We start from the raw sequence: 12,642 nt of genomic DNA, 5'->3' as shown, positions 1-12,642 counted from the left end.
GGTGTTTCTCCTCGAGGACTGACCTACACGCAGGGCTCCTGGGATCTCGGCGGCTGAGCCAGAGAGTGGGGATTTGACAGATGCTCCGAGCACTGTGGGTGGCTATGTCACACTCTGGCTAAAAACACTGATCCTGTGAACTTGAATCTCTAGATCCCATGGTCTAGCACTGCCTTGCTGAGTTTGAGCTGGAGTCTCCTCAATACGAATTCCAAGTCCAATACATGAAAATCTGTATCAGGGAGGGCCTGTGACCACAGAAAGCAGATCCTTAAGAGGAAGGAGATGAGGAAGGACCCTCGAGTGTTTTTTCTGGGCCGGGGAGCCCTGTGAGCCACAGCGACAATTCTGAAGGGCAAACACCAGCTTCCCAGACAGGACAAAAGTGGCCTCTGTGTACAATGCCCGCAGTGAGTGGACCTTCCAGGCCCAGAGCCCACCTGGGTGGCCACAGCCCCATGGGACCGAAGTTGGAGACTGAGGAGCAGGCCCGAGGCTTGGGGAGCACAGCCCCCAGGCATGAGTGCGGCTGAACAGTCCTCAGGCCCCCAGGTTGACCTGCCGGGTTCACTGAGGTCCAGGCTCAGACCTGCAAGGAGGGGAAACTGGCCTGTGGACCCGCAAAGAGAGGAGGCGCGTCTGGTCTTTAAGGATGAAGACTTGCCCTCGGTGAGCCGCCCAGCCGCCTGCGGAAGCCCTCTGTCTCTCCTGCAGTGACTGCGGCTTTCGTTTCTCATCTAACCTGGCTGGTCCCGCAGCCTCAAAGCTATCATTTGCCTGTTGTGTGTGTGAGTCTTCCCTTTTGTCCTCTCTGTGTTTTGACATTTCAGGTGTGTCTCTTGTAACTGGGGTCCGGGTCTCCAAGCCCGTCTTCTGTCTGCTGGTAGGGGTGCGTCAGCCAGCCTGTGCTTCTGCTTGGATCCTCCCCCAAATTCCCTGCATCCACCCCATGTCTGCACATCATTGATGGCAGGGGCTGCTTCTGTTCTCAGCTCTTTTCAGAGAGTCCTGGTCTCTGCAGTCTCTTACTTTAGAGTTCCTCCTGGACAGCACAGGGCCTCCAGTCTCTGTCTGCTCTCCAGTATTTTCCATCTCTTCCTGGGCTGCATTCCGGATGATCTCCTTATACCTGCATCTCACCAGCTCTGTCTTTTTTAGCTCTTGTTCTTTTCTCATGAATTTGGTTTCTTCTTTGCCATCTTTAGTAGTGTTTTCTTGTTCTTATCATCTTTTAAAAATTGAGGCATGATCCCTGGATTGGGAAGATCCCCAGGAGGAGGGCATGGCAACTCACTCCAGTATTCTTGCCTGGACAATCCCATGGACAGGAGCCTGGAGGGCTAAAGTTGGACACGACTGAAGCGACTGAGCACGCACGCATATAGCTGATCTACAGTGTTGTGCCGGTCTCTGATGGAGAAGGCAATGGCATCCCACTCCAGTACTCTTGCCTGGAAAATCCCATGGATGGAGGAGCCTAGTAGGCTGCAGTCCATGGGGTCGCTAAGAGTCAGACACGACTTCACTTTCACTTTTCACTTTCATGCATTGGAGAAGGAAATGGCAACCCACTCCAGTGTTCTTGCCTGGAGAATCCCAGGGATGGGGGAGCCTGGTGGGCTGCCGTCTATGGGGTTGCACAGAGTAGGACACGACTGAAGTGACTTAGCAGCAGCAGCAGCCGGTCTCTGATGTGCAGTACAGTGACTCAGTTTATACACATATATTCTTTTTTTATATTCTTCTCCATTATGGTTTATCCCAGAAGACTGAATACAGTTCCCTGTGCTATAGGGTAGGACCTTGTTGCTTATCTGTCTTCTACATAATAGGTTGCCTCTGCTAATCCCGAACTCCCCGTGCTTGCCTCCCACCACTCCTCCTGGGCAAACACATGTCTGTGAGTCTGTTTCTGTCTCATAGATAGGTCATTTGTGATGTATTTTAGATTCCACATATAAGTGACATCAGATGGTATCTGTCTTTCTCTTTCTGACTTACTTCACTGAGTATGATAATCTTGGTGATTTAGTCGCTAAGTCGTGCCCGACTCTGTGTGACCCCGTGGACTGTAACCCACCAGGCTCCTCTATCCACGGGATTTCCCAGGCAAGAATACTGGAGTGGGCTGCCATTCCCTTTACCAGGGGATCTTTCTGACCTAGGGATTGAACCTCGGTCTCCTGCATCACAGGCAGATTCTTTGCCAACTGAGCCACCAGGGAAATGCTAAATATGTTTTAGTTTGTCTGGTAATCCTTTTACCTGGGTTTTTTTTTGGGGGGGTCTGTCTGTTGTGCCTGTCACCCCATCACAGCAGACCATTTCCTGCTGTTTCCTGATTTGGGGTAAGAGCTTGTCTGCAGCGGGGTGACAGCCGTGGGACCCAGTGCCACTGGGGTGAGGACTGTCCCTCTCAGTTGACTTGGGATTTGCTTCTGCCGAAGAACCGGGTATATCAGCATCCTGGGACCAATTTTACTCACTTTTTTGTAATACTCGCTTTTTGAGTATTTTAATACCATTTTTTACTCATTTTTTGGCAATATTACATACTCATTGTGTGATATTTACAGAATATAAGTTAAAAAGCTGAAGGTTACTGTAGCCCTCAACTGAAGGTTAACTTTTAGCCTCCAGGAAGATTTCTCCCCAGTTTGGTGAGCAGGCTAAGAGGTCGCAGATCCTGCTTCTCTCCTGTGCCAGTACGCATGCGTGTTTTTGCCTTCACTGCACCCAGAGCTCCCTGAGGGTCTGGGTTTGAGGTGGGGGGGAGCTCCACTTCCAGCTCCCCGTCCTGGGCCGGCCCAGCACCTGGGGCTAGGGACTGTGGTGGGGGAGGTATAACCGCCCAGCATCAGTTTGGTACATACTTCATGTAGTCTCTACATCTCTGGCTCCTGGGGATGTCCCTTCCTTTCTTACGAGTTTAGTTGTGCAGTAAAAGGGAGTTTAATGTATATGTACACGTTATTTCTGAAATAGAAGAATATTCCATCTTTAAATAGCCATAATTATGGAAGTTTCACTGCTACCTGGCAGAAATGATCTGGGGGCTTAACTGAGGAACTGCTTTGCCCACCTCACAGGTTCATAAGCTGAGAGTTGGTATTTGATTGTGTATAAAGTTGGGGAGCTGTGATTTAGGGCTTCTGGGAATGAAAATATAAACTTCCAAGGTGCTCAACTCATTTGTGCTGGGGTAAATGTTCACTTTTCCAGGTGACTTGAGAGGAGACGGTGGCTTTGGGTCTGGGCCTGGTGTGGGTGACTGGTAAGGGAGAGCGTGGTGGCCGCTCTAATGGGTGGCCCCTGCAGGACTGTGCTGTGCGGATGGGCCTTCGCCATCCCCAGGAAACCCTCCTCTCCTCTCACGCAGGAGGGGACAGGCCACGGGGCCCAGAGAGCAGAGTGCTCAGTGCTGCCTGAGCAGCCCCGGCTCCTCTTCTGACCTCTGGTCTTCTGGATGTGGGAATCAGGTGCTTTCCCAGTGCAGCTGATCGCGGACAGGAGGGGTGTGGGAAAGGTCAGGGCACCGGGTAGGACTCGGCGCACCGTGACCTTTAATCCCCACAGCAACACAGTAATCATGCTTCTGGTGTCCCCGTGCTGCTCACTTCACAGGCGGACGCTTTGCAGCAGAGGCTCAGGAACCACCCAAGTCATACACGAGCCCAGCCACTCACAGCTGACGGGCTCAGGATCCGAGGCCAGGGAGCCCCTGCTCTTGACCTCTCGCCCATCCTGCTGGAAACTGCCTGCTGCTGCTCTGGATGCATCAAAGCCAGAGGGAGAAAGAGCCCTGGCCCAGGAGCCTGAGGGACGCATCATCGGCCCAAAGTCCCCTGGGAGCGGCGGGAGTCCGCAGCAACAAGCATCCCCAGCGTTTGATCGTGACAACCACAGAGACACTTGTGAAAGCCTTGGAGGAAAAGCGAGGCGACTCACCAGTAAGGCACAGGCGTCTGCGAACATGAGCATGTAGAACACGTTGTTCCATCCTGATGGGGAGATGAGCCCAGCCAGCAGCGGGCCCAGCGCTGCTCCTGGAATGAGGAAATGGACATACATGGTGTGTGCAGAGGACCCTGGACAGCAACCACCCAAATACCCAGGCCCAGTAAACATAAGGAAGTCCTCAACACCTTATTCATAATTACACACACACACACACACACACACACATTAAGGGGACTTCCCTGTGGTCCAGTGCTTAAGACTCTGTGCTTCCATTGCAGGGGCCCAGGTTCGATCCCTGGTTGGAGAACTATGATCTTTCACACGGCCCCCTCCCTCACAACAGCAGGAATGCTGGGGCACACCCCCATGGGTACTGGGGGTCTCCTCCTGCAGACCCCACTCAGACCCCATAGACCAACAGTTTACACACTCCCCCATGCCTGCTGCACAGAAAAGCCTTTTAATGAGTGATTAAGCCCCGTGTTAAACGTGAATATATGAGGGGACAGCCAAGGTTCACTCGTATCAGAGGAAAGCCTCGACCTGAAAGAAAACAATCTGGTTTGAGGGGAACCTGGAGGAAATAAACAAACCAGGGAGAAAAACATTCCTAGGAAAGCGTGTCACACCCACGAGAACCACAGAGAATGAAGTTGAAACATGTGAAACCCCCGCGTCTATGTCTGAAAATCATCTAACACCAGCAACTGCCCAGGATTCAATCTCATAGCACCGCGTCCATGAAGAAAGAACGGGAGGGATTAAAAAGGCAGAACGACACCAACGAACAGAACACTGTGATGGTGAAGATAAAAAGTCGAGTGCAGAAGTGGGAAAGGAAAGCCAAGAGCATCTCAGAAGATGGAGGAAAAGAACAAAGACAGTCAGACAAGAGAGAACTAGAGGATGACTCCAGAAAGCTAAACGTTGACTGTTAAGTTTTCCAGGAAGACAAACAGTGGAGGAAACTTGTCAGAGAGAAAACACAGCACAGTTTCCCAGGGATCAAGGGCATCCGTTTCCAGGCTGGGTGGGTCCTGGGTGCCCAGGGCACAGGGGTGGGAGCAGGGATGCAGAGAGGCTGCAGAGATACAGGGAGCTGGGGACCTCTGAGGGGGAAGACCAGAGGTCAGAGGTGGAGTTCTTGCTCAGGGTGACAAGAGGCTTTCTTGAGGTGATGGCACAGCTGGAAGACACTGACTCTGGAGGAAATTCTGGAGGGGGCGTGGGCAGGGGGCTGTCGCTTTGCATTTTGTACAGTTCCTAAGTTTAGATATTTTCTTAGATAGTTTCTCAGTTTAGACTTAGGATGGTTTCTAAGGCTATCTGGTTTCTCAAGTGACATCATGTGTTACTTTGAGAAAATTAAAATGAACTTGAAGAACGTCAGGGCTCTAATGAATTGCATAAACATATAGAAACAACCAGCCTGCAGCCCCTGGGGCGCAGCGCTCAGCGCTGTGAACGCATCACACACATAAGCTGGAGTCCCTGGAACCGTCAGCTCTGGTGAACTGCAAGAAGGCGTTCCGCTCATTAGGCTTCCCCGACGGCTCAGCGGGTAAAGAGATTGCCAGTGAAACAGGCGATACAGTGGACCCGTCAGGTTCGATCCCTGGGCTGGGAATACCTCCTGGAGGAGGAGCTGGAAACCCACTCCAGTATTCTTGCCTGGAAAATTCCATGGACAGAGGAGCCTGGTGGCTACAGTCCATGGGGCCGCAAAGAGTCAGACATGACTGAGCAGGCTGGCACTTTCGGCTCATTTATAATCAAACTCTGCCTCCAAAGGAACCAACATTTACGACATTTAACAAACATATCAAGGCATATGCCCTTGAGAATCGGAATTTTGCTGAAACTGTGTGTTCCCACTTGAGCCTTGCTCGGCTTCGGTGTCCTTGGGCAGCACTTAAGCAGAGAAACAACGAGGCAGACGTAGCGGTGGATGAGCCTGCATGCCATTTCCATGGCGAACACCTCCGGGTCCTCATGCACTGGGGCTGGCACAGCCTGGGGGAGTTCGAGTCCAGCCAGACCCTGTCGCCCGGGGTGGGAGTGATGACTCTGGATGGTCAGCACTGAATACAGAGGAGCATAGAGGTCGAGGCAGTCTGAGTCGCCCCCTGCAGTCCTTCCGTGGGGGTGGGAGGAGTTCACAGCTGGGCTTTGGTTTCTCCTGCGGCTCAGAGCTGCCCCCATGCATAGATGCTGAGCCTCCACCCTGGGCCAAGGACTTCTGTTTCCCTCTTGTTTTGGGAAGGAAATCAAGAAATATGTGGCCTTCCAACTGCTTCATCATTTCCTCTTTTTCAACTCCTCATCTTCTGTTTTAAAATCAGTCAGCACTACCCGCCGAGCTCTGTTTGCTTTCAGAAAAGGGTGTCACAGTGGCAGCCAGGGATGGACTCAGACGGAGGGCTCTGCAGGCAGGAGGTGGGAGGATGCTGCCGGGTTGCTCAGCCCCCGAGAGCTGTGCTTGGCCCAGGAGTCTCCCGATGACCTCACATCTTCCAGGCTGCAGAAGCTTTTCGTGTGCTGCGAGAGCCGGGATAGCAGGCTGGTGGGCAACGGGCATCTGTCACATGACACGACCCTGCCCCCACAGCCCTTTCCCCGGACTTGTCTCAAAGGCTGCAAGAGGAGCCCCCAAAGGGAATGGTCTCCCTGAAGACACCAGAGTGGTGACCACTGTCATAGTGTGGCAGGAGTAGGAGCTGAGGGGCCCTATCTCCATGAGCCGTGAGGGCTGAGGGGGCCCCCGGCCTCTGTCCCCTGAGCCCTCACTTGCAAACCCAGCAGCCTGGATGGGAGACCTTCTGCCCACCCCCCAGACCTGTCTGCAATCTCCTGCCTTAGAGTCACCCAGCAATGCCCTCCTTGCCCACTCACTGAGCACCCGCTCCTGGGCTCTGCTGGGGGGGTTGAGAACACAGCAGAAAACGAAACCAACTCCTGTCCTGGGGCTTCCCACCAGGAGCAGGGAGAGGACAGTACAGAGCAGACAGTGGACGGGGCCCCGGAGGAGGGTAGGCCGGGAGACAGGCCCTGAGTCTGGGTGGGGAGGGGTCTGCAGGCCCCAGACAAGGTGGGCCGAAGAGAGGCCAGCATTTGGTGGAACTCACAGAGCCACCTTCATCCAGCAAATGCTTGGTTTACTGCTAGAGGGTGTTCCAGGCCCCCAGGGCCTGCCCCACCTGGCCTGCCCTCTCTCTCACTGCCCCCCTGGCATCAGGCACCTGTGGTGGGAAGCGAAATGCCAGGATGCAACCCGAGACCTCCCAGAGAAGCTGCAAGGGCCACACCAGCCCACATCCCGCCTCCAGTTCCAGGGTCTGCAGAGCACAGGCGGCTTCGGGGTCTTGGCAGGAGTGGTCCCAGAGTGCAAGCTCCCCAGCTGAGCCTCAGGAAAGTTCAAGGACATCCCTGTAAGCCTCCTGACTCGGATCAGGACAGGCTTGCTGTCACCAGGTCCCATGTGCCCAGCTCACAGGGGCCAGGGGCTTGTTTCGCCCCCTTTCTTTCCTCAGAACATGTTGCCGTGTTCTCTCCAAGACTCCTGATGGGGCTGGTGACACGCGTCTCATGAGCTTTGGGACCCACAGCTCACCTGTCATTTACCTCTCAGTAAGATTCTATCCGAGCTTCCCAGGTGGCGCTAGTGGTAAAGAACCTGCTTGTCAATGCAGGAGATGTAAGAGAGAGATGCAGGCTTGATTCCTGGGTTGAGAAGACCCCCTAGAGGAGGGCAGGCTAGCCACTCCAGTATTCTTGCTTGGAGAATCCCCATGGACAGAGGAGCCCAGCGGGGCATAGTCCATAGGGTCACAAAGAGTCGGACAACTGAAGCGACTTAGCCCACATGCACTCATGCAAGAATTCCATCCCCCTTGAAATGACAGTGATAAACAGTCAGCAGCCCAGTGGCCTGTGGGCCAGTTTTCCCACTGCTGGCTTGGAGGAAAACCTGGGGCCATGTCCTCTCACATTGAAGAAACCTTGACCTGCCAGCCACACACCATGTCTCCTCTGGGAGCCTCCCGTCAGAGACGATTGGCAGGGCCAGCTGCTCACTTCCCAGGGCTTGCATGTGCTTTGGATCTGCTCACGTTTTAAGGAGGACTGGGACTTTCCTGGTGGTCCAGTGGTTAAAACTCCACACTCCCAGTGCAGACGGCCCAAGTTCAATTCCTGGTCAGGGAACCAGATCCCACACCTAGATGCTGTAACTAAAGACCCTGCATGCCACAGCTAACACCTGGCACAGCCAAACAAATAAATATTAAATAAACAAGTACATAAAAGAAGAAGGCCAGCTGATCCTGATAACACAAAAGCAGGTGGAATCCAGGGCGTCTGCTAGCTAGACGTGATGACATGGTTTCCCCTTGGACCATGATGAACCTCTCTGGGCTAAAACATCCACATACCTACAGATCCGGTTCCGTCGATGATGGCGGTCACGGTGGCCAGGGCATGGGAGTTTCCCTTCAGGCTTTTGTGCGTCCCCTGGAGGAGAAGGAACATCAGTGTGAAACACGCCCCAGCAATGGCAGAGTGAGAAATAAACCTACACCTCCTGCACGACAATCCACCCAAATCACTGTGCAAAGCAAAACGTGGAGTCTTTCCATTAGGAGATTGAAGCTCTACTCCATCCCAGACTCATCTTGGAAAAGCATGCAAAGCTTCAAATGTTTTTAATAGTAAAAAACCATCAGAGATACTAATACTTGTCCAAGTTCATTCTGGTTTCCCCGGTAGCTCAGACAGTAGAGAATCTGTCTGTGATACAGGAGACCCGGGTTTGACCCCTGGGTCATGAAGATGCCTGGAGGAGGGACTGGCAACCCACTCCAGTATTCTTGCCTGGGAATCCCATGGACAGAGGAGCCTGGTGGGCTACAGTCTATGGGGTCACAAAGAGTCGGACGCGACTGACAGACTAACACTTTCAAGTGTATTTTAGTTTTTAGTTAAAAGAACTCTTAGAATTCTTTCCAATAAACAAGCCTCTCCTTGGCACCATCACCGAGGCACCGTGTCATCCAGCATGGAAAATGAAAAGACGAACGGGGCTCGTCCCGTCCCCAGGCTGACCACCAGAGCCGGCAGAAAAGGTCGAGGGCACTCGGGAGCCGGGGTGGGGACGGCATGCCGGACAGACGCTGAGAAGCCTGGCCTCCCTCCCACAAGTCTGTGCCCCACGTGTGGGGGACTGCTTGTGGTTTTAAATAAGCTTTTAATTTAGAACAATCTTAGATTCACAGAAAATGAGCACAGAGAGGACAGAGCTGGTACGAGCCCTGCACTCGCTTTGCCCTGTGTTCACATCTTGCCCTGCTGGGCTACATTTTTCATGATGAATGACCCAATATTGATGCCTCATCATGAAAATCCATGATTTTTTCAGACCTCTGGCTTTTTATCTAGTGTCTAACTGAATCTGTGTCCCAGAAGCCCACCCAGGACATTCAGTCCGTGTGTCTCCTGGGGCTCCTCTTGGCTGTGACAGCTTTGCAGACGTTGCTTCTGGGGCTTTCCTTGTTTCCCGTGACTGGATGGGTGTGGGTTCTAGGAGGGAGATCACAGAGGTGAAGGGCCGTGGGCATCACCTCTCACCCTGCATCCATGCATCAGCTTGATGCCTCCCTGCTGGTGTTGACCGTGACCTCAGCGGAGGGCGGGGCTGTTGACTTTCTCCCCTGAGAAGTTACTCGATCCCCCCTCCCCACGCTGTCCTCTGTGCTCAGCCCACCCCTGAGGACAGGGGAGGTGGGCTCCCTGCCCCCGGGCAGAGGACCTGCCTACACCCTTCTGTACAGGACACTGACTCTCCTCTCCCAGTTATTCATGGACACTACTTCCTAGCAGGGGACTTTGTACTTCAGTGCAGTGCGTGTATCCTGCCGATGTCCACAAGTGGCTCCCATGTGACATGTCTCGTCTTTCCTGTAGGGTAGATGAGACGGCCCTGCCGCCTCTGGGTCCCTCTGGCCTGGAGTCAAAGGCCACCTGTCAGCAGTGCTTCCTCCTGGAAGAACTGGGCAGGAGCCGCCATGGATCCCCAGGCCCGAGTGGAGTTCATCACCCTGTGCAGTAAATGTTTCTTTACCACCCTGGCCTCTGCCTTGGAGCATGTCCTCCCAGGGCCAGGACCCCGCCTGGCTTGTCCCTGCAGTCCCCAAGACCAGCAGAGGGCTGGGCACAGAGTGGGACACCCATGGCGGGCCGGACTCTGCTGAGGCCCTAAGGGTGGGCTCCAGGGGTCACGGCCACTGGCTTCCAGGGCTGCCAGAGTGGCTCAGAGGAGCGAGCCAGATGCTGGCATCAGGCCTTGGGCTGCTGGTTTACAGGACGGGGCGGCCGTGTCCCCTTATCTGCTTCAGAAGACTCTTAGCATCCTTACTGGCCGTCTGCACAGCAGTGCTCATTGAAACAGACCGTTTCACTATCAGAGACCACCCATCACAACAGTGGTGATGGAAGAGGTGGCCGCCCCGCCAGCACCTGGCCCCGGCTCTGTGATGAGCTGCGCGTACTCACCAGATCAGCAGACACGGCAGTCGTGATGAGCGCATATGGCCCGCTGACCAGGGCCCCGCTGAGGAGCAGCATGGCTGCAGGAGACAGAAACCCAGAGAGGGGTCAGCCAGCAGAACAGGCCCCTGGGGGAGCTTCCACTGTCTAAGCTTCTCCCTGTTGGGCATCCTGGCATTGCACGCTGGCCCTGCCCTGAGCTGGACACGGGCCGGTCCTGGGAAGATGCCCACACCACCAGGGAGCGGCCACGGCTGGAGCAAGCATCATAAACATCTTCTGTTAAACTTGCCCCGAAATGGTTGTAGGTCTAATCACATTTTCCCAAAGACTCAAGCCAAGTTCAGAGAACCTGGCCCCTGTTTCCTTGAACCTGGAGAGCAGAAGCCGTACTGAGAGGAAGCAAGAACCCCGACGTTCGAGCACAGATGTGACCACAGGCGTGACCACAGGTGTGAGCACCCGATGCGGCCACCACCACAGCCTCATCTGCAGTGGACAGGACTTCCTCTCTTTGCCCACAGCCAATGACGGTCACCCCCAGGAGACCTGGGGCCCCAGCACAGCCCAGTCCCCAATGGGCGGGACCACCATGCCCATTCCTGAAATGCAGTCTCCTAACCTGACCCCAGGTTCACGTTCCCAAACCACCCTCTGGGTCACATTGCTCTGAGTGGAAGCTCCTGGACTAATGGGTCACTTCATGGGCCCCTTGCATCCGGAATTTGCCCTCTGGGTAACTTTTAATGGGATCCCTACCAATCCTCTCTGCTGGGTTGTGAGACCAAAAGAAGCATTTACTCAGTGTCAGAGCCTTAATTTGATAGAGCTGCTTATGGAAAGTTAAAAATAGAGACTGTGCCCAGAGTGGCAGCTGATAGAGCAGCTCAGAGTGCAGGCCGCCCCCGGGCTTGTGATGCTGGGGGTGCAGGACTTGGGGACAGCTGCTCCAGCTGCTGCCTTTCAGGGGATGTGGGCTTCTCTGAGTGGCTCCTGCACTGGGCACCCAGGGCTTCTCACAGGCCAGCCCCGGGGCCTGAATTCTCCCACACTGGCCCTTAAACCTGCGGCCTCAGTTCTGCAGGCAGGATCCCCGTGGGCCCCTCTGAAAGTACCCCCTCCAAGGAGGAACACAAGGATGATTTTAGCCACAGTGCGCAAGCCACATCTTTGCTTCTTTGCGGATTTTTCAGTTCATCTCACAAAGCCGTGTGGACCAAAAAAATGGCTGAAGGAAAGAAAGACCTCATAGACTCACCTATGGTGGCTTCCAGCCCCATTCTGCTGATGGAGGAGAAAGCGTAGAGCTGTGAACGGTGTCAAAACAGGAGAGGAACAAAGGTTTACTATGAGTAGCTGAGAGATTTCCCAGGAATGTGTATTTCTGAAAAGTGGCTCTTGGGCAGCAACCAGACAGTGGAAGGAAGGCCATGATGCCCTGGCAGGCTGTCCAAAGACAGGTGTCCAGACGCTTGCAAACTGTCCCCAGGCTGGACGCAGACATGTAGGGTCTGATCGCCCAGTGAGCTGGAAACCCGGGAGCGCCCCACCCTGAGCTCCTGGGGGAAGACCCTGGGTTTGGCGCAGCTCTCCCTGAGCCCCGTGTCTCCTCCTGGGCCATAAGCCCTGAACGCCAGGGCCCGGGTGGTGAGGGGACCCCAGTCAGTGCTTCTGCATCAAGGTTCTTGGAGAGTTTGTGCTGTGCAATGTCCAGGGCCCCAGGACGACTGATGATTGGATTTTGCTCAGCTTAGTGGAGCGGCAGATGGGCAAAGGAGTCAGTGCAAGTTGATGAGCAATAATACTACATATGATGTTGAGGAAACAGTGATGGTATAACCATGTTCCCCTTGACCCTCGCCTTCACCCTGTGAGGTGGTGCTGCCGGCATCCTCGTTTTTCAGATGAGGAAACTGGGGCTCAGAGGGAGAGTCACCCGCCCGAGGTCACACACAACTAAACACTTGAAAAGCAATGGAACCTGGGTTATGAGGGGAGGGGTGGTGCTCCCTGGGGAAGCGGGTAGGGCAGCCATCGTGGGGGTTCTACAAATGAGCAGGAGCCTGCTGGGGGGAGGGGAAAGGAGGGGAAGGGCACCCCAAAATGAACAGCCCACACATGCACACGTGGAGGCAGGGAGGA

At 54.4% G+C, this 12,642-nt stretch overlaps 1 protein-coding gene across 1 annotated transcript in view; it reads right to left on the bottom strand.

The window, feature by feature from the left end:
- The window catches only part of SLC37A1 (solute carrier family 37 member 1), an 82,464-nt gene that overhangs the window by 1,920 nt on the left and 67,902 nt on the right, over positions 1–12,642 (bottom strand). The window contains exons 15-18 of the mRNA XM_055569743.1: positions 11,759–11,807; positions 10,507–10,580; positions 8,391–8,469; positions 3,949–4,046 (exon numbers count right to left, since the gene is read on the bottom strand). Of these exons, the coding sequence (XP_055425718.1) occupies positions 3,949–4,046; positions 8,391–8,469; positions 10,507–10,580; positions 11,759–11,807 (300 nt within the window). The remainder of the gene's footprint in view (positions 1–3,948; positions 4,047–8,390; positions 8,470–10,506; positions 10,581–11,758; positions 11,808–12,642) is intronic.

Source organism: Bubalus kerabau, chromosome 2, assembly GCF_029407905.1.
Source record: "Bubalus kerabau isolate K-KA32 ecotype Philippines breed swamp buffalo chromosome 2, PCC_UOA_SB_1v2, whole genome shotgun sequence".
NCBI lineage: Eukaryota > Metazoa > Chordata > Mammalia > Artiodactyla > Bovidae > Bubalus > Bubalus kerabau.
The sequence above is the reverse complement of the archived record's forward strand: the minus strand, read 5'-3'. Positions and strand labels throughout refer to the sequence as shown.